General features: G+C 65.7%; 1 protein-coding gene across 4 annotated transcripts; it reads left to right on the top strand.

Moving 5' to 3' along the window:
• The first annotated feature begins 6,976 nt into the window (after positions 1-6,976).
• TLE2 (TLE family member 2, transcriptional corepressor) lies at positions 6,977-22,629 on the top strand. Of its 4 annotated transcripts, none has more exons than XM_090027018.1 (20): positions 6,977-7,582; positions 7,696-7,793; positions 8,322-8,385; positions 9,161-9,205; positions 10,403-10,465; positions 10,677-10,751; positions 11,058-11,244; positions 15,042-15,058; positions 17,013-17,114; positions 17,512-17,556; positions 17,697-17,837; positions 18,779-18,920; positions 19,033-19,193; positions 19,840-19,916; positions 20,234-20,426; positions 20,707-20,954; positions 21,120-21,267; positions 21,355-21,505; positions 21,862-21,938; positions 22,071-22,629. In XM_090027018.1, exons 1-20 carry the CDS (start codon positions 7,559-7,561, stop codon positions 22,176-22,178), a joined length of 2,166 nt encoding a protein of 721 aa, XP_089883144.1. In that variant the 5' UTR covers positions 6,977-7,558; the 3' UTR covers positions 22,179-22,629. The 4 variants fall into 4 exon arrangements, with proteins under 4 accessions (XP_089883144.1, XP_089883143.1, XP_089883142.1 ...); XM_090027017.1 differs by having other exon boundaries at positions 6,980-7,582; positions 11,061-11,244; positions 20,234-20,483; XM_090027016.1 differs by having other exon boundaries at positions 6,980-7,582; positions 20,234-20,483.
• The last annotated feature ends 1,068 nt before the right edge of the window (positions 22,630-23,697 follow it).

The following is a 23,697-nucleotide window of genomic DNA, read 5'->3' as shown; positions in this document are numbered from 1 at the left end:
CCACCTAAGGGAAGCCCTCTCCTGGCATCCCTCTGGCACCGGGGCCCTTTCCTCAGTTGTCCCGCAGCAAAGGACTGAAGTGGGGACAGGAGAACGAAGGCCCGGTTCTCCGGACACTTGCTGTGCTGCCTCGGTGCCCCAGGCACAGGCTGATGGATAAGGATGCCAGCCTGGTGAGACCTCAAGCCTGACTCCCTCCCACAGAGGCTCTGGGTAGCGGTTGTTCCTGGCCTGATCTGGGAATCGGGCCTGTGGTGCCCTGGGGCTGGGACGGCGCTCATGCAATCAGGTCTTCAGCGGGGTCCGGAGCCCAGCATCTCTGCTCTCAGTATCTTCGAGCCCTGATGGAGCAGCGATGTTTCCACCCCGGCAGGGCCCAGCAGCGCAGGGGACCAGGCTGGGGCTTGGCAGAGCTGCCCGCAGGCTGCGGGGACCCATGAGCTGCCAGCACCTGCGAACCCGCCGCGTGCGCCAGGCTCATCCCCGGCTAAGAGGATCGGATTTGTCTCTCCTGGAGCATCATCCTGCCACAGGTGCTGGCTCCGGGCTCGCTGCATGCAGTGGGGGCTGGAGAGGAGGCAGGGCTGTAATCCCCGGAGCGTATCGGGTCTGCTGTGCCCAGGCATGAGCAATGTTGGCTCCTAAAGGTAGGCTGCCTGCTTTAAGGCCCTGGAGCCACGCTCCCAGGAGTGGGGTGCGGTGCAAGGGAGGGATGGGGGGTTTCTGTCCCGTAGGTGCCCCCCTCCTGCCATTTCCTAGGGGCCACGTGCCTGTCATGTGTGTGCATGGGTGGAGGGGGAGAAAGGGATGGAAAGGACAGGGAAGTGGGACTGATCCCAAACCCACAGGCTCTGAGAGCAGGCGTATTCCCCGGTGCCTGCTCTGCTAGGTCCTACGCTCGTCCCTGGCTCTGGGTGCAGGATTAGGCCTGGCAGCTCCTTCAGGCTTTCCCCCCGCTACACTTTTCCCCTTCAATGGGCACCCGGATGCGTTTCCTCTCGCAAGTGCCAGCGGGGTGGTGGTTCTCAGGCTCAAAAGCAGAAGTGGGAGCCGCGTGTTGGCTGCCCCCATTGTCCTGCTGCAGCCAGGGCGCCGGGCTCCAGCTGCTGCTGTAGCCGTGTCTGCTTGCTCAGCGCCTGGGCCGGGGGGGCTGGCTGCGTGCTAAGCCCGCTCCCTGCCGGGCTCCTGCTTCAAATCCAGCCAGGAGGGCCAGGCATCGACACCTGCGCCGGGGGGTGTAATGGGTGCTGTGTGGTCCCAGCCTGGCTCCCTGCAGGGCGGGGTGCAGGTGTCAGCCTGGCCTGGTGTGCGCTGCGATCAGCAGCCTCAGCATGTTGGTTCGGGGTTGAATGAGCAAGAATGTTGTCCAGCAGCTGCAGGCGGCTGCCGGGGCAGGGAGCGCCCGCCTGGCTGGAGCAGCCGTGGGCGGCGGGGAACGGATCTGCTCGGCGAGGTGCTGCTGCAGGCCGTAACGCCGGTGGGGCCCAGCCTCATCTTGCTGGCTCCTTGGTGTGATCCCAGCGAGAGTCTCTGCAAGCACTGTGCTGCATCGGTGCCCTGAGCCCTCGGGTGCTGCTGGCAATGGAAACCGGGGTGTCCAGGCTGGGTTTTGTGGGCTGGGCCGTCCCGCGGCAGGGATGCCGGAGCTGGCGAGATCCCTGGCTGCGGCTGCCGGGGCGGGGGGGTGTCTCCTGGTCCCCAGCCCAGCATCACTTCCAGCTGGCTTCACCCGGGCACCGCCTGTGAGGCGGGAGAGCTCAGTAATGCATGTGGGGGGTGGCGGTGGGGGTGCTGGTCCCAGCTCATCACTAATGCAGGAGCTTCCAGGCCTTGGTGGCTGCCGCGGACGGAGGATAAAAGCTAAAAGAGGCATCAATAATTCAAGCCCCACTCGGAGCCGGTAAGTGCCGGCGGGAGCTGGTGGGCAGAGCGAAGGCAGCGCCTGGGAAATGCGGTGCTGGCTCCCGCGCTGCTTTCAGGGCTCGCGCCCCGCTCCCGCAGCCCCGTGGGCCCAGGCGGCAGCCCTATGGCTGCACGGGATGCTTCCCTGTGCCCCAGCCCAGCTCCGTCTCCTGCGAGTGACCCCGGGGCCTGCAGCTGCAGGACATCTCGGGGCGGGGGCACGCGGCTTGCAGGCGCTGCTGGTGCCTGTGGCTCGGGCTCTTCCCCTGGCCGCAGTGCGGATGAATGGGCGGAGAGGCGGGCAGCTCTTGGTTCCAGCTTCAGCTCAGCCACTTGGTGAAATCACTTCCTGCTCCCGTGCCTCAGTTTCCCTCCCCTGCCGTGTCTCATCTCTGCAGGCTCCTCCGTGTGAGTGAGCTCCTGAGCAGGTAGCGGGCGAGTGGCTGGGAAGAGCAAAGGGTACTTGGCCCCTGGCGGGGGGGGGGCTGACTTTGGCACCAGCTGTCTCCAAAGGGGACCCCGGTTCCAGCAGAGCCGGGGATGTTCCCCAGCCTCTCAGCCCCTGCCAGGCCATGCAGCCATGCCAGGGGCTCCTAGTGCCCTGGAGAAGCCCAGCACACGGCAGTGGGACGGGGACAGTCCCATGACCCGTGCCCCCCGCCCACCCGCGCTGTGTCTGGGGGTTACTCCAGCCACCGCCGGTTTTCACCGGGTGCGTCCACCTGCCTGGGGGGGGCAGAGACCCTGGGCTGGCCTGTGCCTGGGCCGCTGTCCAAGTCATCCAAGTCTCACGGCAGGTCCAGCCTGACCCTGTGCCCCAGCTGTGCCCGGCTGCTTGCAGGGTGGCTTTTGCTACGGGGCTGGGTGCTCTGGTGTCCCCAGCCGGCAGACTGGGCTGGGGGGGAGCGGGGAGGGGTTAATGCCAGGCTGTGCTTCCCCTGCCCCCAGCCCATTCACCCTCTGCCAAGCTGCTGGCAGGAGAGGGGCTGGCTGCAGAGAGCCTAGCAGTAGGGTCAGGGGTGGGAAAGAGCTCGGCCGTCCCTCTGCTAGGAGCCGCCAGGGCTGGGGCTATATCGTATAGTGCCAGGGTGGGGGACTATATCACCAGAGGTACAGCCTCCCTGTGCGAGGCGCTGCATGTCCCAAGACGATCCCTGCCTGGAGAGCACTAGCAGCAGGTGGGAGAAGGAAAGGAGGTTTATCCCTCTGGGGAGAGTGGGATCTCCATCACTGGATGTTTTTAGCCCAGGGGGGAGAAAATGGGGCTGGTTCAGGGATGAGCCTGCCTGGAGCAGAGGGCTGCACTAGATGCACCCCCCGCCCCGTCCCAAGGGACCTGCCAGCCTGATGAGCCTAAGTGACTTGACCAAGGCCCTGCAGGCAGTCCATGGCGGAGATCCCCATCTCCATTCAGCCGTGGGGCACGCAGCATAGCAGAGCCCCACGTCGGTCCCTGTCTACGCTAGCACCTTGTGGCCCAGCCAGGTGGGGAGGGGGAGGGAAGGCAGATCCTATATGTTAGCCCATCCCCACCCCATACCGTGCTGCTGACAGGCGACATCATGCAGCAAGTAAATAACATAATTAATAAAAGATTAGGATGAAATGTGACACATTAAATATTTAACCCTGCGGCTGCCCGCGCCGGAGGGCCAGACACAGCCGGCTCCTGCAGGATGTAAGGAGCAGGGTTATTTCCAACCCCCGCCCTCCTTCCCTTTAACCCTAAAGAGCAGAAGGCCGAAGGGGGTCCATGGAGGGGCGGATGGGAGGGATTAACTCTTTGAAGCCTCTCCGCTAGGGCTGAGTGGGGCTGTCCATCCATCCGTCGGGGAGAGGAGGCGTTATGGGCCTAATGGTTACAGCGGTGGGAGGAGAGTTGGGGACAGGAGGGAGAGCAGGACAGCCGTGAGCCAGGACTCCTGGGTCCTGTTTCCAGCTCTGGGACGAGCAGGGAGGGTTGCAGGCTTAATTGATTCAAGTGTTTCCCTGCCCGGCCTCTGCGGAGCAGCAGTTATTCCAAGAGCTGATGGGGGGGACAGGAGGGGGGTCTCTGGGGAGCCTGAGATGGCTCCTGGCCTGTCCACCTCCTCCGCTCCCAAACACGGGGCTGATGCCTGATAACTGGGTGACGAGGGCTGGCCAGGCACGAGCCGGAGGGCAGGATGTGCCCTGGGATCTGAGCCGGAGGAGCCTCTGCCTTCCTTGCACCTGATGGGTTTGCACATAATTTTGCACCACAGATGAAATCAGTCCCCGGAGCTGCTTGGCCTTGGGTTGGCTGTAATTTCTTATCTCCTTCCCCAAAGAAATGGTGCAGCACGTCGCCCCGTGGCGCTGCTTAGGCCTGCAGCGGGTCCCTCTTGCTCCCTTTCATAGGTGGGGTAGCTGAGGCACGCTGGCCCTCTACAAGATGCAGGCAGCAGAGCCAGGGTAGGGCCCAGGAGCTGGGCCTGCGATCTTTCTTTCCAGTGGATCCTCTCCCACCCGAGGGGGTGAGTAGATCCAGTCCCTGCGCCCTACCCGTTCTAGGGTGTCCACCCAGGCCAGGAATCGGGGGGATGTGGGGGCTGCTCCTGGTGACCCCAGGACCTGACCGCTCCGTGCCTCAGTTTCCCCACCCATGAAGCAGACATGCTAATGCCTACTGTCCCCCCGGGGCTGGGTGGGAATCTCTTCAGAGCGATCAGGAAGGCCATGACCCCCCAGTGCCTGCTCCCACCCACTGGCATTTTCATAGACGCACAGACAATAAGGCGACCCTGGAGGGTCATCGAGTCCTGCCCCAGGGGCATGAGAACCCAGTTTTGCTCAGTCTAGCAGAGGCCATGGAGAAGGGGGCTAATATGGACACTTGCCCCCAAGAAACCGGCCTGAGGATGGGCAGGCCCGGGTTGGCATTGCGTGGTCCCAAACCAGCCACGTCCCTTCTATTTGAACACCGCGGGGTGATGAGGCAGTACCCGGGGGATGCATCTGCAGCCACTTCTGGGGTGGACCCTGACAGCGGGGACAAGCGCCCGCCTTGCCAACTGCTTTGTTATGAATTAGGGGTAGGGCCTCAAGGCTTGGGGCCTGGCCGGCTCCCCGTGCTCGGTGCTGCATGAATGCTTCCAGCAGCTCGGGGATCCGGAAGGAGCAGAGGCTGGTTTTTTAAGGCCGGGAGCCGGGGGACAAAGTTGGGCCGCACTCGGATGGGGAATCCCAGGGCCCCCCGTGCCCCAGGGCCGGTGGGAGACGCAGAGGGAAGAGCGCTTTATCCGTCTTGCCTGCAGCCCGGTGGGCAGGGAGCTGGGGGGGCGCGTGTCCTATTGTGGTGGAAGGTGCCGCTGTGCTTGGTGTTAAAGGGATGTGCTGCTCTCTGCACAGCCTGAGTCATGGCCAGCAGGAAAGCCTTGCCTCCGTTAGATCAATGTGCTGTAATTATACCAGCCAGCCACTTCGGGCAGGCGGTGGAGGGAGCTGGGCCCCACGTTACTTTGATTGACAGCGGTGGGGAGCTGCAGCGCGGAGGCTGCTGGGGGCTGTAGTCCGGGGCCAGCTGCGCTGGGGGGCAAGACGGGGTGCTTCGTGCACTCGTCCGGTGCCCTGCTGCCCGCGGCGTCGGGATGCAGAGCCCCAGGGACCAGCCGCCTTCGCTCCCAGCTCCCTGGAGCAGTCCTAGGCATGGGGCTCCTTGCAAAAGGAGCCTGAGCTGCAGGCCTCCCTGGAAGGGGGGGAAACCGAGGCACAGGCCAGCCGGGCTCCAGGCGGCCTTGCTGCTTGCTAGCACCCATGCCCCGCACCTGGCAGGAAGGGGCCTGGCCTCTGACCGCTCTCGTGCCAAAGGCCGGAGGCGGCCTGGGGCGGTGGCACCAGGCACAGCCGTGCCCGAGGCCGAGGATGCTCTTGCCGGGCGGGGGCATGGGGGTATCCGGTGGGATGCGCCCCCAGAGCTGCCCAGGCCTGGCACCCTTGCCCCAGGTGCTGCCCCAGCTGAGATGGGGCTGGGAAACCACAAGTCCCAGCCTGCCGCGGCCTCCCTGGCCGCCCCCACCCCGGCTCCCCCCTGCTTCTCCTCCTGATTAGCCCCCGAAAGCTTTGACATCATGGACCCATGTGGGAACTGGGAAGGCGCATTGGTTGGCGCTCCCAGCCCACGGCAGCCAATGGCGCCGCGTCCACAGTAGCCGAGGCTGCAAAGCTCTTTAAGGTGGACCTGGGCAGCCCAGGACGCGGGCGTCCCCCTGGGTCACCTGCCGGCCAGGGCATCCTGCCTCGGCGGCCAGCACAGCGCTGGTCCCCCGGCCCCGCTGGCCTAGGCCTGGGGGCTGGCGTGAAGGTGAGGCATGGGGCAGCACGGGTCGCCCCGCCAGCCTTGGTCCAGCAGGAGGCGCTGCGGTGCCCGGGGCAGAAGAGCAGCTTGCTTGGGGCATTTGCCGCTCGCTGCCCCAGTTGCAGCCTCTCTAGCCCAGTCCCGGCTTTCTCTCGGGGCGCTTTGCGCCCTGTGCCGCGGCGGCCCCCTCGGATGCCCGAGATGCCAGACCCTGATGCGGGCATCGTCCTGCGGGGACGATGCCGGGGTGGAGGGAGGGCTGGTTTCCAGCCAGGTTTGGGAGAAGGAAGCCAGGGGCTGGAGGCTGGGTTGGGGCAGATGACCTGGGGCAAGGGGGTGGGGTGGGTGGGTGTGGATGGGGCAAGGGCATGAGCCTCGGGGGCAGAGACGAGGGAGGGCCTGGGGGAGGCAAACGATGGGGAGGCTGGCAGAGGGTTTTTCGGGGGGGGGAGATCCCTCCCAGGAGGCATAAGGGGCTGGGTTGCCCCACCTCCCCCAGCCCCTAGCTAATGGGGCAGAGAGGTGGGGGGCAGGACCGGGCACCTCCCTCTGCTCTGCTCTCCTGGCCTCCCCCCACCCGCCTCCCTCCCCACTACGGTGCCCGGGGGCTTCAGGGCAACTCGGGGGCAGCGGTGCAGTCGCGGGGCACTGAAGCGGCTGGGGAGGGGGCGCCAGCGTGGCCAGGGGCCCTGAAGCACGGGGGGCCCCGGGGTGGCTGGGGGCCGGGCGAGGCATCAAAGCGGCTGGAGGGGGGGCGGCAAACTGTGGTCTGGCCCTGGGCACCGCTGCCTCCGGGAGCCGGTGCCCGGGGGTGCCCCAGCTCTCCCAGCGCCGTAGCCAGGGCCTCTCCTGGAGGGCCAGAGCCACCTTAAGGCGCGCTTCGCCAGGCTCCCCTGCTTTCTCTGCCTTGCCAGGAGGTAGTTTTTATTCCAGCCAGGGACCGCTGCTGAAATCCGGCCAGATTTTCGCCTGACCTTCTGTTCCTGCTGGGTTTTTTTGCCCCCCCCCGCAACCCCATGCTTTAAGGCCGATTAGATTTCCCCCCAGCCCCGTGTCCGATGGGCCGCTCACGACCCACCGGGGAGGGAGTCCTGCTCCCCTCTCGCCTGGTGGAGATCTCCGCTCCGGCACCCCCAAAATCCTTGCATTTAAGATAAAAAGGAAAGAGAAAAAAGCCTGGTCAGAGGAAGCCTCGTGCCCGCCCGGCTCGTCCTTGGCTTTGGCTGCCCTCCTGCTCCTACGGCGGCTGTTGGAGAAGTTCAAGTGCAAGGGTCCTGGGGGGGGCTAGCGGGGGCTGCTCCCTCCCCCTGGCTGGTAGCCATTTGGGGCCAGCGGCTCAGGATGTACCCGCAAGGACGGCACCCTGTAAGTACCAGCCCCGCCGCCGGCTGCGGGGGGGCACGGGCAGGGGTGGGGGGCACTGGGCGCCGAGCCGGGCGCGGGGCATGGTGCTCATGCCCCCCGTGTCCCCTGCCCAGACCCCGCTCCAGTCCGGGCAGCCCTTCAAGTTCTCCATCCTGGAGATCTGCGACCGCATCAAGGAGGAATTCCAGTTTCTGCAGGCGCAGTACCACAGGTGAGGGGCGCGGGGGGCACTGGGGGGCAGGAGGAGAGCGGGGCCTGTGGCAGTCGGGGGGGGGGGGGCAGGCGGGGCAGGGGCCTGATAGGGAGGACGGGGCTCAGCCCCCTGCTTGGAGAGGGGGGAGCTGGGAGGAGCACGTGAGCCCATGGGGAGGTGGACGAGGAGGCTGGTTGGGGGTCAGGAGACTGCAAGAGGCCACGCACCAGGTCCCGGGTAAAGGGGACAGGGCCCAGAGGTTGGTACTGCACAGGGGGGAGGCAGGGAGCAGCTGGGGGTCAGGTCCTGGGGCAGGAGGCATTTGCAGGGTGGGGGCAGAGGGGGGTCCCGAGAGCTGGCGCAAGCAACTGCTCGGGGCGGGGGGGAAGGGGTGCAGGGCAGGAATACAGGCACCGGGGGTGGGCCGATGCCGTCCTGGCTGCCACAGCCCCCAGCAGCGGGGCTGCCAGCCCTGATGCTGGGACCCCGGCGGGGAGGGCAGGGTGGCACCAGCCTGCCCCTGCGACCGCGGTGGTTTGTGCGCAGCCTGAAGCTGGAATGTGAGAAGCTGGCCAGCGAGAAGACGGAGATGCAGCGGCACTACGTCATGGTAAGACCCCCCCCGATCCCCACCCCACCGGAGCCAATTGGGTGGGGGGCTCACCCCCTAGCTGGGTCCTCTGCACGCCGTGGCTCCCGAGAGCCTGGCCTGGGAGGAGACCCCCCCCCAGCTAGTGGGTGCTGCCAGCAGGTCACCCCGGGGTCTCCCTGAGTGGGGGGGAGAATCAGGCAGGAAGGAGCAATGGGCTGGTGGGGCGGCTGCTGTCTGCTGCCTCGGTGCCAGCCTGGATCCAGGCCGCGCTCCCTCTCTTCCTTCCCCCCCCCCCCCGGTCTCTTAATTATATAGGTCTCTGCCCCCCCCACCCCGCCGGGTGGGATGGGATTCCTGGAAGCAAAGGCACAGCAACCCAGCCCCACCTCGTCCTCCTGGCCCGCATGGGGTGGGAGCCCTAGCAGTGCCCAGCTGTTTCCGAGGGAGATGCCCAAACATCTTGGGGGGGGGGCACCCTGGCCCCCTTGCCCCGGCAGTGAGGCTGGGGTCCTGCCCCCGCCTGGCTACGAGTCCCTTCTGCCCCCCACATCCCCACGGGCGCTAGTTGCAGGGGGCGGGCAGCCGGGCATTGGTGCCCACTAAGCTCAGGCAGGACCTGGTGTGAGTATGACGCGGGGCAGGGGCGGGTGGGCTGTACAAAGCCCCTCTCCTGCAGCTGCCGGGGGGCCGGAGGGCCAAGAGGGGGCTTGTCCTGCCAGTGCCCAAGAGAGGGACCCCCCTACTGCCCGTGGGACCCCCCGGTAACCGGGCCGCCGTCTGGCTTCCCTTGCAGTACTATGAGATGTCCTACGGGCTCAACATCGAGATGCACAAGCAGGTGAGTACCAGGGGCCCGGGCCCAACGGGGGCAGGCGCTCCCTGCCGGGGGCACAGTCCTTCCACGTTGCCCTCAACGGGGGCATTGAACCTGGAGCTCGCCGACGCCGAGCTGGGTGGCACCAAGTCCCGGTGGGGAGCGGCTCTTGCTGCGCTCAGCGCTGTACAAATGTCAGGACCCTGAGGAGCCCTGGGGGGACAGGCCAGGGATGGGGCCCCTGAGCAGGGACCTTGTCCTTAAGCCTTAGTGGGTATACTGAGGTGCCTAAATCCCTTCAACACTGTAGGGGCTGAGATGCCTGCCCACACCTTTAAGGACCTTCACCCCTTTCCCAGCCAGCCTGGGCACGGCCTCCCCTCCGCCGGCGATCTCAGGGCCAGGAGGGCATGGCGGGGTGCCCGGAGCGGCTGGTGGCAGCCGGACCTCGGCTTCCCCCCGCTCGGAGCCGGCGCGGTGTTTTCCAGCCGGCCCCGGCCCCTTTGTTGCTGCCGTAATTTGCTTTCCCTCTTCAGATTTATCAACCCAGTCATCGCGGGGCTCTCTGCCAGGGAAATTAGCTTGGAGCCGTGCCTGACAAAGTGGCAAGTCAACTGCCATATTTCTCCAGCTGGCTCAGCCCCCCGCGCTTGCTCCTTTTGTGAGCAGGGAGGTTTGGCACCGGCGCTGCCCTTGGCTGCGCCCTCCCCGGCTCCTGATCCCGCGGGCATCCGGGACCAGCCCGGGGACCCAGCCGGGGGATGGCGAGGAAGGAAGGAGGGGCTTTTTAAGCGCCGGGCAAAGCAGATGTTGGAGCCTGAGTTGTGCTCCCTGCTCCGGGCGTGAGCGCGGTGCAGGCGCCGGTTCTGCTTCCAGCTGTGGTTAGAGATGGGTCCTACGAATGCCGCTGCGTGCCTCAGTTTCCCTGCCTGATGGCAAGGCTGCGGAGAGCTCCCAGATCTGCAGGGGCAAGGAGCAGCCCGAGCGCTTGCGCCCAGCTAGCAGCTCCCAGCGGGCACCAGCCACAGCTGTAGTTGAGCCCAGAGCCCCGTGTGGGGCTACACCAAGCCTGAAGCAGGCTGGGAAGGGACATGGGGAATTGACCCCCTGCCCAGGCTGTGTCAACGGTATCTACCTGGCTCCTAAACCCATGTGGCCCAAGGGACCGCCGGAGCCTGGATTCAGTGCCCGGGTGACCCAGATGTCCCCTTCCTCCTCCAGGCCGAGATCGTGAAGAGGCTGAGCGCCATCTGTGCCCAGATCGTCCCCTTCCTGACACAAGAGGTGAGCGGCCGTAGGCTGAGGGGGCACCAGCAGCATCTCGCGGGGCCCGTGGGGGAGAAGCACCCAGGCCAGAACAGCGGGCAGGGTCCCAAGGGGCGGGGTGGGCTGGGTGCTCAAATGCCCCCCTGGATCATCGCTGTGTGGACCCCACTGTGGCCCACCTCCCTCCCCACCCGGCCGTGGCCCCTGACCTCCCTGCTTTCCCGGGCAGCACCAGCAGCAAGTGCTTCAGGCCGTGGAACGGGCCAAGCAGGTGACCATGGGGGAGCTGAACAGCATCATTGGGGTGAGTAGCTCGGCTCAAGGGGGGCGGTGGGAAGCTGGGCCCGGGGAGCCTGCAGTGCCTGTGCACCGCCGCGTGCCACCCCCACGGGGGTCTGGGCATTGCTCACTGTTAGGTCTGCTGGTCCTCACATCTGCAGGGTAGTGGGAGGGGTCCTGCTTGCTGGTCCTGCTGAGCCCCAGCTGCTGCAGTGGGTGCAAAGGACTCTGGGACTTGAGGGAGGGGGCCCTTCGTCTTTTGTGGGGGTGGGATTTGGGGCATTCCCCCCCCTCCCAGCAGCTTCTGGAGCCTCTATGCTTTTCCTTCCAGCAGCAGCAGCTGCAGCACCTCTCGCACCATGCGCCCCCCATTCCCCTCACCCCCCACCCCTCAGGCCTGCCCCCCTCCAGCCTGGCCGGCACCTCGGGGCTCCTGGCGCTGTCAGGGGCACTGGTAGCCCAGACCCAGCTGGCTGCCAAGGACGACCGAGCGGCTCCGGATGCTGAGAACAGCAGAGGTAAGGCAGCAGCAGATCCGCAGCAGCACATGGTTGGGGGTGTGGATAGGGGGCGGTTAACCCTTTGCACCCTGGAGGGTGTCTGCCGTGGCTACTGTGATCCTCCCATGGGAATTAATGGAGCAGTGACTACCGGGGGCTCCACGACCCACCCCTTTAGCATGCCAGCCATCCACCTCACCAATTGCTGTTGGAGCTGCACCTACTGGGAACACTGGGATGAGCAGCACCTGACAGCGATGGGAGGGGGACGGATCCCGGGGTCACCAGTTGGTGCCAGCCAGGAGATCCCTCAGGGACTGTCAGCCCCCCCACCCCCTTTGCCCTTCTCCCAGGGCTCATTGATGTGCTGCAGCTGTTGTCTCGGGCTGGGAAGCGTCCGCGGGCGCAGCAAGTGACAGATCAGGCTAATTAAGTAGTTGTGACCCCGCGAGGCTGGCACTATTTTTGACCGAGGGAACAGCTGCATGGGGTGTTGGCGAGTGTGCGAGCTGGCGGCGGGTGTGAGCACGTCTTGGGGGCAGAGAGGGGATGCATGTGAGGTGGCGTGCATGCACGCGGGCGTGTCTAGGGTTGTATTCGCTGCTGCATCGGGTCGCCCCCACCCGGCACATGCATGCGTGATACCCTGGCATGCGCCCAGGTGAGGGGCTTCCTCCCCGCCATGCACATAGCTGTCGTGAGGGCTGGTTTTTAGTAGGAGCTGCGGTGGCTGCTTTGCCCCTGCGCCCCACGTGGCTGCCCCACGCTCTCCCCTGGCTGACAGATCCCGGCCAGGGGCTATTGCTAATCAGCACCCTGTTATCCAAGCAACGTGGGGAAGGGTCACGATGGGGAAGGGGCCGCGAGCAGCCTGCTCTGCCTGACCCACCTGCCCCCACCCCAAGAGGCTTGGAGCTTAATCCCGCATCCTTGTACCTCCCAGGGTCACACCTCCATCCATCCCCCATGGCACTGACAAGGCCAAGGGTGGGGAAGAGGTGGGGCAGGGGGACTAATTCTGGCTCCATTGGGATCAGGCTGCAGCAGAGCAGAAATTGCTTCGAGGGTGGCCAGGGTCCCCAATCCCCATCACCTCTCCCCTCCCCCCCGCCCCCTGCTCGTGTCCTGCCGCGGCTTGCCTCATTGCGTTCGGCCAGCCGAGGAGCCCATGCCAGCTGCTCCCAGCAGTGCTCGGGCCAGGAAGGAAGGCAGCATCCCAGCGGAGGCGGGTGGGGGCCTGGCCGTGGGGTTGCATGGGGAGGGACCCATGCCGGCACGCTCCAGGGCAGTGCCTCTGGGGTGCGTCCCCTGCTGGTGGGCGAGTCTTTGGGTCAGCCGTTGGGTCCTGCTTTCCTGGACCATGAGGTTGCCAAACAGGCAGTCGCTTTATTTTTCAAGGCCAGCCAAGCTGCTCTCCTTGTTGGTGGCCGCAGCGATTTTAGCAGCCTTCCCCGCGCAGCGCCGGCCTGGCCTGAACCTCGCTGAACCTGGCTCCAGACTCTCCCGGCAAATTTGGGGAGAGGGGTTTGCTCCCGCATGCATGACGCTGTTTTGCAAAGGACACGGGGATAATGAATGAGGGTTTTGCCCTTCTCCAGTACCTCCTTCGACCTGGATCATGGGGTGCTTTAATTGACTTTTAATAATCATCAGGGATCCTGGTTTTCTGTGATTTAAAAAAAACACAAACAAACCCAATTTTCGGTTTAAAAAAAAAATTACCTCAAATCCACAATTGGCCATGATTTGAATGAAACGCAACTAATACATAGATAAAAAATATGCACTGCTAATTTATAGATAAAAAAGGAACCCCCGAACCCACATTTTTCCGTGATTTGAATGCAACACAATATATAGCTGTAGAGATACATATAGTGGTGTTTCATTTTAATCCTGGAAAAATGTGGATTTGGGGTTGTTGCTTTTTAACCCCATATCGGGGATGTTTGTAGATCAGAGAAAACCAGGATCCCTGATCATCATTAACCTGAGCCAAAAGGCATCTCATATCGCCGCGTTCATCAGTTGAGCTCAAAGCACAGAGCTTGGTATTGCTATAAGCTGGGGAAACTGAGGCAGAGAAGTGACTTGGCCGAGCTCAGCGGCACAGCCGGGAGCTAGATCTCGGCCGGTCTCTTTCCGGAGCATCGCCGGGCTTAGGACCCGGCTTCGGGGCTGCCTAGGTGAGGCTGGCACCAGTGGTTGTGAACCGGGGAAAATGGTCTGGTTTTGCTCGTAGCCGTTTCAGACGGCGCGGCTGGCACCCACGCTTGTGCCTGTGCGGTGCGTGCGCACGGATGTCCAGGCTGCACACGCACACGCACACGCACACGCACAGGCCTAGCTGTTGTCATTTCAACGGTGTCTTTGGAAAGATTCCCCACTTCCCGCCCCCGAAAGGAAAACAGCCGCACAAAGAGGAGAAAAACAGGCTTTCTTCTCCCTTGCTTAACCCTGGGGGTGCCGGATCTCGGGCTGGGTCTGCCGGAGGTCAGCCTGCTCACACCTCCTTTCCTGCCTAAGACTCTGCGACCGGCTGCATATAATGGGGGTTAATCTCCTGCGGGCGAATTATCCCAGAGCAGGCGCGGATTAAAACCAGCCTGCGCCGGGAGACTATAATCCGCCCCCCCTGCCCTCCCCCGGCCCTTTGTGCTGCCCAGCGAGACCCCGAGCCGCCGAGCACATTATGAATCCCTCGGCTCCCCGCATCCTGCCCGCGCATCTGTCCTCGTGCCAGAGGAGAGCGGGGCTCTGCGGGGAGAGCCCATTTATCCTCTTCCAACGCTGATGTGATCATTACAGGCCGGGCCCCGGGAGAGCCGGGCTGGCAGCTCCCGGCTTCAATTTTCAGCCCGGCTCCCGGGGCGCGCGGCGCGTCCAGGGGGGTGGCGCGGGGGGGGCTTGCGCGCTGCATGTCAAAGCGCCCTGATCAAAGGCCTTGACGAGAGCGCGGCAAAGGCAAGGGCCTGGGGAGCGGGACGGAGGGTGCACGTCTTCCCTCCACCTTCCAACCTGTGCTGGAAGCCCCCCGGCCCCCGCCTGTCTCCCTCTGGCAAGGGTAGCGGCTTGCGTCCCGCACCTAATCTTCGCCCCCGTCTCCCCGCTGCCAGGCCCCGTGTTTTGCAGCTTGCTCCAAGTGGGGGGGCCTGGGTCTAGCCTGGCCCTTGGGAGATGTGCCATCATCACCAGGAATCCTGGTTTTCTCCGCTTTAGAAAAAAATCCCGTTTTCAAGTCACCCCCAATCTGCATTGCTCCGTGATTACAATGAAACCCCAGTATGCGCATATCTAGATATTAGTTGTGCTTCCTGTATGTGACAGAAAAATGTGGATTTGGGGTGACTTGAACAGTGGGGATTTTAATTTATTTATTTTTTGAATCCTGGCCATCACCCAGCCCTGCAACAGCGCCTGCGTAACCTTGGGTGCGTCCTTTAACCCCCGCCCAGGGCATCCTGTTCTGCCTGTGCAGCGTGGGTGACGAGGAGGCACACGCTGAGCTGTGTTTAGGGCCCGTGCAAAACCGGCAGGTCGTGGCGGCCTTGCCGCTCTCCGGTGCTGTCCGACGTGTGAGGCTGCTTGGCCCCCACCTCATTTCTAGCGGCTCCAGGCACGCCGTCCTGAGGCTGGCCTCCGCGCCCCGCGGTGCAATGGAGGTGCGCAGGGTGGCTGCGTGCACGGACGGGTTTGCAGTCCCTGGCTGGGGCCCCACGGAGGCCACACGCGATGCGGACGGAGCCCAGCTAATGCCGCCTCTCTCTTCTCTCCCATGCTCTCCCACCTGGGACCCTCGGCGGGCTGCACTGCAGAGCGCACTCCCAGCCGGGTAAGTCTCCCGGGGGCTGGGGAGGAAGAGGGTGGCTGCGACAGCACAGCCGTTTCAGAGGTGTGGGGGTACAGATGTCAACGTGGTGGTCTTTGCCACCTGGGTCGAGTGGCAGAGACCCCGGGTGACGGGTGGCTCTTGACCCCGGGGAGCCGGGCTCCCCCCAGCTCCTCTCCCCGGGTCCCCGGCGCTCCTGACCTTTGCAAACAGCCTGGAGACAGCAGCTTGGGCAGCCCTTTGTCTTCCCAGCTGGGACCCGGCTCCAGCGCTGCGGTGGGGGGACGACGGGGGAAGGAGGTCATCCCGGCCCTGGGGATGCAGAGATAATTGGCTTCTGTTGATTATTTCCAGGAGGGGCTGAAGGCAGGGCGCCAGGCCTGCAGCTGGCACAAATCAGCCGAGCTGCCTTGTCTCCACCTGGGGACTGGGCCATGCCGACTTCCCCCCAGCAGCAGTGTTTGCCCCCGCGGGGAGCTTGCCCCCTGGCCGACCGAGCCCTGGCAGCAGGTGCCCACCGGGGCACGGGACAGGCCTGGGAGGTCCGGGGCTGGGGGTCTGGCTCCTCGTACCACTGACGTGAGCCCAGGCCCCGGCAGAGACCGGGGGTCCGGGCTGGCTGCCGGGGGGCCTGCATGGTAGGAGCCTGGGCGCCGTAGGGGGCGAGGGTGCTTTCCAGTCCTGGCTCCATCCTCAGGATCCTGTGCTCTAACCACTCTTCCTCGCTGCCTTTGGCCAGTGGAGGAGACCGCGCAGGAGCTAGGAGCGCTCTGCCCACCGGATGATCACCCCGGGACCTGCCAGGACCCCTTCGGGAGGTCCGGGCTTCGGGGCCCTGCCCCTGCCCCGCTGCCTGGCTGCTGGTTCCCATGGCCCCGGCGTCGAGCCAGCCCCGTGCGTGGGCACGAGTGCTCGGGGCGGCAGGTCCAGGGCGGATGGAGGGGCTGGACCGCCCGCACGGGTCTCCAGCTCTGCCAGGTCGGAGGGCTGCAGGCTGGGGGGTCTTGGCTTGGGGGCGCCTCTCCTCCGAGCCGGGCCCGGGTCTCAGCAGCGGCAGGGTTAACCGTGGAGGCGCAGGGAGTAAACAGTAGATGGCTGATGGGGATTTTCCATTCCTGTCATGCCTCATTATCTCCCGGAGGGGCGGAACCGCCTTTCAAGTCCAGGCCCCAGGAGGCTGCAGGATTTGGCTGTTGGTTTAATGTAGCGGGTGTGCAAACATCTCGCCCAGGGACCGTCTGCCAAGAGGCAGCTCCCCTTCCTCCCATGGAGGTGCAGGAAGGGAGGGCAGGGCAGGGGGCTGTTTCCTCTGCCCCCAGACATCCTCTCCCCCTCTCCGTCTTTTGCAAAGTGGGTCATTGCAAGGCCCGCCTGCCCCCCAGAGCTGGGCGCACCCTGCCGCCAGCCCCCTGGCTGGGCGGGGGGCCGGGGCTTTGCTGGCTGGGGTTTTGGGGAGTTGTTTCTGCCCCCCCTTTCCTCCGTCACCGCCAGTGCAGGAAGCACTGGCCCCGGTGGGGAGGATGTGCTAGGGGCTGCGCGCGGTGCGGACCAAGGGGTCTGTGCCCGGAGAAGGCCAGGGCGGTGCGGCCAGCTGGGGCCTCTCCAGCTCTTCCGTAAGCTCTTTAAGAGCATTTATGGAATTAAGCCCCGTAATCGCCTTCCTCTCCCCCTGCGGCGAGTAAAGATCATCCCCGTCTCACCGAGGGGGAAGCTGCCGCCTGGGATCCAACCCAGGCATCCTGAGCACGGCCCACCCATGTCTACCCACTGCACCTCGCTGCCACGCGGGGCTGGCCACACGCGTGCCCTGTGCACGTCCGCGTCTCTGCCTCGGGACCTGGCTTTTGCACCGTGCTGCGCCCCGGGTGGGGGGTCCGCTGCGCCCGAGTGGGGCTGCCCCGAGCGCCAGGCCGAGGGGCATCCTCCAGCACGCGCCATCCTCTTGCCCCCTGCTCAGAGCCTGTCGGCCTCGCCGCCCGAGAGCCTGCCGGACGAGGACAGGCCGGGCGGCGCCGGCCTCAAGCGCAAGCGGGACGACAAGGACCTGGCGGGACATTACGTGAGTGCGGCCTGCAGTGGTGGCAGGGGTCGGGCGCGACCGGGGGGAGTGGCAGCATGGCCAGCATGGCCTTCGCTTCCCCTTGCACGGACAGGCCGGCTAAGCTGGTGCGTGTCGCTCCCTCCCTGCCTCAGTTTCCCCTTTAACGACGTGAGCTGCCAGCGAGGGGCTCGGACCCTCTCGCCGATGCCTTGTCTAACTAGACCGAAGCTCACCGGCTCCGTTAGGCGTACGGCGCCGAGCACGCCGGATCCCGCCCTGAATCCCGCTTCACGAACGGGCTTTCCCGTGCTTCTTCCTGGCTTTAAAATGCAGCGGGAAATATTGGGCATGGGGGGCAAGGAGGTGGGGGAGCGCATGCAGCTAGGCGGTGTCACCCCGCTTCTCCCCCCTGCAGGACAGCGACGGGGACAAGAGCGATTACAACCTGGTCGTGGACGAGGTGAGTTTCGCCCCGCGGCCCTCCTCCTCTCCAGCCCAGGAGGGAGACGGGCTGGACGGCCAGAAGCTGCTGTCGGCCTTGCCGCTCCGGCCTGGCTGCGCGGTCCCCCGACAGGTGCTGCTGTTGCCTCTCCCCTGCAGGACCCCCCCTCGGAGCCCGGCAGCCCGGCCCACGCGCCCAGCGGCAAGCTCCCGCCCGCCCGCAGGGACGTGCCCGACAGCCCGGCCTCGCTGGGCTCCAGCCGCAGCACGACGCCCCTCAAGCTGAAGGAGCAGAGCCTGGTGAGGGCAGCGCTGGCACAGGGGTGGGGGTGCGGTAGGTGGCTGCAAAGCAGGTACCGCACGTGCCCTCCACTGCCCCATCCCTGTCCCCGCGGCCCCTTGGGCTGAGGCCCCCTTAGCCCCCTACGGCGCTGAGCCGAGGGCTGCACGGGGCTGCCCCTTGCATGGGCACCTCTGCCCTGATGCAGCCCCCACGCCCTGTAGGGGAGGGGGCACGGGCTGTCGCCTCCTGCACCCAGAGCAGATGCTGCTGCTTTGCGGTGGGACGCCTGGGTTTTCCCCTTAGCAGCGTCCTCCGGCCGTGCCTGGCTGTACAGCCCGGCTAATGCTTTGCAGGGGCTCTAATTAACACCCGCGGGTTGCTCCCCTCTGCCAGGAGCGGGCAGGGTCTTGGGCGGGAGGTGGGGGGCTCTTCCACCCACCTGCCGGGGGCTCAAAACCTCGATCCGTCGGCCCCAGCCTGCTCCTTGTATTGAAACAGCAGCACTGGGGGCCTCCCTCGTGCCCAGCTCAGCGCCGCGGGCACCTGCATCCTGGCCTGGGCACTGCCTGGCATTCATGCCCCAGAAGCCGAACCGCCCCGAGGTGCCACGCTCTCTGCTCCGCTTCCTCCCATCCTCAGCGAAACCCCGCCCGCGCCGGCTAAGGGGCCTGATCCTGCCAGGGGCTAGAAAAAAAGCGTTTCCCACCCCAGAACTGCAAGGGTCTTGCCCCCGCCAGAGGGGGAGGGGACCCCAGGAAGGAAAGGGCACCCCGGGCATAAAGAGACTCCGCGAAGGGGCAGAATTAGTCCGGTGAAAATGCCCTTTGGCTGGCACTTTGCTCAAACTTTCCGAGCCGCCTTCTTGCTCACTTCTCTGCTCACGGGGGCCTGGCACGTGAGGCTCGGCCTGGACGGGCGTCGGGACGGCGATGCTGATACTAAAGGCTCTCCGTTGCAGACGGACGTCTCGGCCAGCACGCCTGCCCCGAAGTCCACCGGCTCTTCCCCCCCGCGCGACACCCTGACGCCCGGCCCCGGCCCCAGCTCCGTGACCCACCTCCGGCAGAGCGCCACCAAGACGCCCGCCACCGACACCACCAGTGAGTCTGGGGCTGCGGCTCGGGCAAGGGGAGCGGGGCCCCGAGGATTTGATCCGGACCCGGGACGCCCTCCCGGCCCCCGTGACCCCGCGCCCCCCTGTCTCCGGCCCAGCCCTGCGCAGCCCCCTGAGCGTATCCAGTGCCTACACGTCGTCCTTCGGGATGGTGCCGCACGCGGCCATCAACGGGGAGCTCGCCGCCCCCAGCACCTACATGAGCATCCACCTCTCTCCGCAAGTCAGCGGCACCGTGATGTACGGCCGCTCGCCCATGGTGAGTGGCGCCCAGCTCCGCTCCGGCCGCTTCCTCCGGGACAGCTGCTGCGCTCTTCCCCCAACAGTGTGCCTCTCCGCGAGCCCGGGGAGGGACCTCCTGCTGCCAGCTTGGGGGTGTGGGTCAGGGCAAAGCCGGGGAACCCATGCGGGGGCTAGGCAGGGAGGAGCTGAGTTACCGTACTTCCTCACATACAACGCCTCCCCAAAAGATACGCCCCTTGCTTTTCAAAGTCACCGAGTGGCAGCAGCTGGGCCTGCTCCTTGCTCTGCCCCCTGCGGCTCTTGTCCTTCCTTCTTTGCCTGGCGGGGCAGAAGCTGCTCTTACTGCATCGCTCACATATAACGTGCACTCCAGTTCCCAGCCGCTGGCTTTCGGGCAAAAGGTGCCTGTTGTTGGCGAGACATTATGGTATGTGGCTCAGGGTGTGAACCACCCCCAGCCCCAAACCATGCTCCCCCTCCCCCGCGACCTTGCTGAGCGGGACGTGTCTTTATGGGGAGCCAGCGACGGCCTTGTGTTGTGCCTGGCAGACATCAGGGCCCCCCAGTCCTGCAGGGTCAGAGCCCTTCGGTGCGGCTGCTCCTCCCAGCCTGCGCGGGCCTTGGCACTGGGATCCGCTCACCCAGCCCCATTGCTTTTCCAGGTGGCATTTGAGTCTCACCCACACCTGAGGGCCTCCAGCATCTCCTCCTCGCTCTCCAGCATCCCTGGAGGGAAACCGTAAGCGTGGGCGGCTTTGCCTGGGGGCTGGTGGGTGGGGGCCTCTGGCTTTCCCAGTGGCGGGGAGGGACTGTTGCACAGTGGTCCGTGCGCAGCACAGGAATGCAAGATTTGCCTGCTGCTCTCAGCTCTGCCACTGCCTCCCTGCATGGCCCTTGGCACGTCCCTTATAGGCAGCAGGGAGGGCCGTGCTTACTTCTCCCAGCCCATGAACCTCCGCCGTGGGCAGGGGAATCTGCTGACATGGTCCCTAGCCTGCTCCAAGGGGGACGGTGCCTTTTCCAGCCCCCATCCAGGACACATTCTCCCCCCTGCAGAGCCTACTCCTTCCACGTGAGCGCCGACGGGCAGATGCAGCCGGTGCCCTTCCCCCCCGATGCCCTCCTGGGCTCCGGCATCCCCCGGCATGCCCGGCAGCTGCACACCCTGACCCACGGCGAGGTGGTCTGCGCCGTCACCATCAGCAGCTCCACGCGGCACGTCTACACGGGCGGCAAGGGCTGCGTGAAGGTGTGGGACGTGGGGCAGCCGGGCACCAAGACGCCCGTGGCGCAGCTGGACTGCCTGGTACGGGGCGGGGGAAGGGGCTGAGGGAGGGTAGCGGGGACCAGTGCAACCAGAGTAGTGGGGCCAACTCCCCCCAAGGGGTAAAGCACCGCGTGGGCAGGCTTTTGCACCAGAGGAGGATCTGGAGCAGGGGGTGAGGGCCGAGTTGCGGTAGGGGGTGCAGTGGGCCGGGCACCCCCCAGAGCCCCAGATCACTGACCACCGCTCCCCGGCCCCTGCGCAGAACCGCGACAACTACATCCGGTCTTGCAAGCTCCTGCCGGACGGGCACAGCCTCATCGTGGGGGGGGAAGCCAGCACCTTGTCCATCTGGGACCTGGCCGCCCCCACCCCGCGCATCAAGGCCGAGCTGACCTCCTCGGCGCCCGCCTGCTACGCCCTGGCCATCAGCCCCGACGCCAAGGTCTGCTTCTCCTGCTGCAGCGACGGCAACATCGTCGTGTGGGACCTGCAGAACCAGACCATGGTGCGGTGAGTGAGGGGCTCCCCCATCCAGGCCTGCCCTGGCACTGCCCTCGCCCCTGGCTGGGGGCTGAGCAACGGAAGGACCCTTCATTAGGCCGTTTTCCAGCCTAGGAAGTCAGTGCCAAAGGCAAGTCCCCTGATGCCCAGTCTCTCCCCGTCCCCCTGCTCCAGGCAGTTCCAGGGCCACACGGACGGCGCCAGCTGCATCGACATCTCCAACTACGGCACCAAGCTGTGGACGGGGGGGCTGGACAACACCGTGCGGTGCTGGGACCTGCGGGAGGGGCGCCAGCTGCAGCAGCACGACTTCAGCTCCCAGGTGGGTGCCCAAACCCTGGAGGGCAAGGGAGCGAGGCCTTTGGAAATCTGCCCCCCAGGCACGGCCTGACTCTGCCTCCTTTTGCAGATCTTCTCGCTGGGGTACTGCCCCACGGGCGAGTGGCTGGCCGTGGGCATGGAGAGCAGCAATGTGGAGATCCTGCACGTCACCAAGCCCGAGAAGTACCAGCTGCACCTGCACGAGAGCTGCGTCCTCTCGCTCAAGTTCGCCGCCTGCGGTGAGAGCCGGCGGGGACCGTGCGCGCCCGGGCACGGGGCTGCAGGGCTGGGAGGCTCGAGTTGCCAGGGGACCTCTGTCCCCATCCTCCTCCCTTCTTGGGCTGCCGGGGGGGGGTGGGGGGGGGGTCAAGACTCAGGGTAGCCCTGATTTGGGGCAGGGTCTCCGGGCACGGCTGACACACTGCTCTGCCAAGTCTCCGGAGCCGGGGAGGCTGTGTAGGCGGTTTCCTTTCCCCAGCCCTGCCCGCACATCCCGGCAGGAGCTGCCCCCACGGTCCCACTCCCCCTGGGGCAGCTGGTTCCCCGCGGGGCAGCTTGGGGGCTGGCCCTGCTCACCTGGGCTCTCCCCCTGCAGGCAAGTGGTTCGTGAGCACGGGGAAGGACAACCTGCTTAACGCCTGGAGGACGCCGTATGGCGCCAGCATCTTCCAGGTGGGCCAGGGCACGGCTGTCGCCTCCTCGGGTGGGAGCCGCGAGGCAGTGGCCCCGCCAGGCCTGGGCATCAGGGAGGTGGGGCTGGCCTAAAGCTGCCCCTCGTGCTAACCCCGCTCTCCCCTCCTGCAGTCCAAAGAGTCCTCGTCGGTGCTGAGCTGCGACATCTCCGTCAACGACAAGTTCATTGTCACAGGCTCCGGCGACAAGAAGGCCACGGTCTATGAGGTGGTGTACTGAGAGGCCGGGGGCTCCCCCCACCCCGCTGGGACCCTTGACCAAAGCCAGGCCCGGAGGCATCCATCCCCTTGCCCTCAGCTCCGGGGCTGCCGCGTGGTGGAGGGGAGCGGGGCTCCCTTGTGCAGCGGTGCAGACTTCCCCACGGCTGCCCACGCCAAGGGTGGAGGAACGGCCGCCCTGGGGAAGCAGCGAGCCTCCTCGTCCTCCCTGCATTCCCTTCCCGGCAGCCGCGGCAGGCTAGGGTCTGGGGCAGGGCCCCTGCTCTCTCCCCAGCCTTTGGGGATGGTCAGAGGGCTGAGGAAGAGAGCAGGGGGCAGGGAATGGGCTGGGGCTGAGGCCAGGTCTTTCCCCACCCGATTTGCTACTGATTCAGCACCTGCCTTTCCCCCAGCCCACGAGTGCCAGGCGAGGCCACGTGCCCACCCTGTCCCAATAAACACTTTGGATTTTCTGCCTGCCTGGACATCTGCTCATTTTAGGCGTCCGCTGCATCAGCCCAGCCTGGGACCGCGGGGCTTGGGGAGGAGCGAGGCCCCGAAACCACCGTGAGCCTGCCCCAGCAGAAACTGCGGGACACCCCCGCACTGCTGCCCACGTCCGGCGATGGTTGTGGAGCCGCTGAGATGGGCCGCAGGCCTCTGGGGCTTGTGGGGGCAGCCCTGGGCTGGGGGCTAGGAGCCCAGGGATGATAGCCTAGGCCCCTACCAGCCCCCACAGCCTCCTAGCTTGAGCTTACATGCGCAGGACAGGCACGAGGTCCGTCTTCCTGGAGGCACCGAGGCCGGGCACCGCATCTCTGTGCCCAGCCCCATCGCAGGGGAGAAGCTGGCCTGTCTCTAGCTGTGCAGGGATCTGCACCCAGCACAGGGGAACCCCTCCTCCCCCTGGCCCCTAGTCCATGCTGGTGGTAGGAATGCCTCCCCCATCCAGCCCCCTGCAGCGATGCACCCCCAGGCCTGGGGGCAGGGGCCCCAAGCCCCATGTGCAGGCTTGGGGGGAACCTGTTCCAGCTTAGACCTAGCAGCTGCAGGCAGGGGACAGCGGGGAGTAAGGCAAGGCCCTGGGTCCTGGATCCCTGCTTCTGCACCTGCCCCCTCCCTGCCCGTAGCCTGTGGGCGCTGGCAGCAGACCTGAAGGAAGAACAGGCTCACTGCTGTGCCCTTCCCCTCCTGCTGCGACCTGCAGCGAGTGTTGGGAGGAAGAGGGTTTTGCTCCAGGGCTTCCCCCAGGACCCAGGGGGCTTGCTTGCAAGCAATGAAGGCAATGGCAGGGGACTAAAGGGACTGGCTGCGCAGCGCCAGCAGGCAGAGGGGACCAGTTGCTGCCCCAGGATGGCTGCAACATCCCCCATGGCTACAGGTAACGGAGTCTGAGATCTGCCTGGGATAGCAGCCACAGGCTCCCCTGCCTTGGCAGGTCCTTCTACCTCAGATGGCTGCCGGGATGCTACAGGCCCCCTGCCAAAGGGAAGCGGGTGCCTGGTGTCCCCAGACCACATGGCCTCCGCCCCTGAGACAGG

Source organism: Crocodylus siamensis, chromosome 14, assembly GCF_052110815.1.
Source record: "Crocodylus siamensis isolate JL-2025a chromosome 14, ASM5211081v1, whole genome shotgun sequence".
Taxonomy (NCBI): domain Eukaryota; kingdom Metazoa; phylum Chordata; order Crocodylia; family Crocodylidae; genus Crocodylus; species Crocodylus siamensis.
Note: the sequence above shows the minus strand (reverse complement) of the source record. Positions and strands in the feature narration are given on the sequence as shown.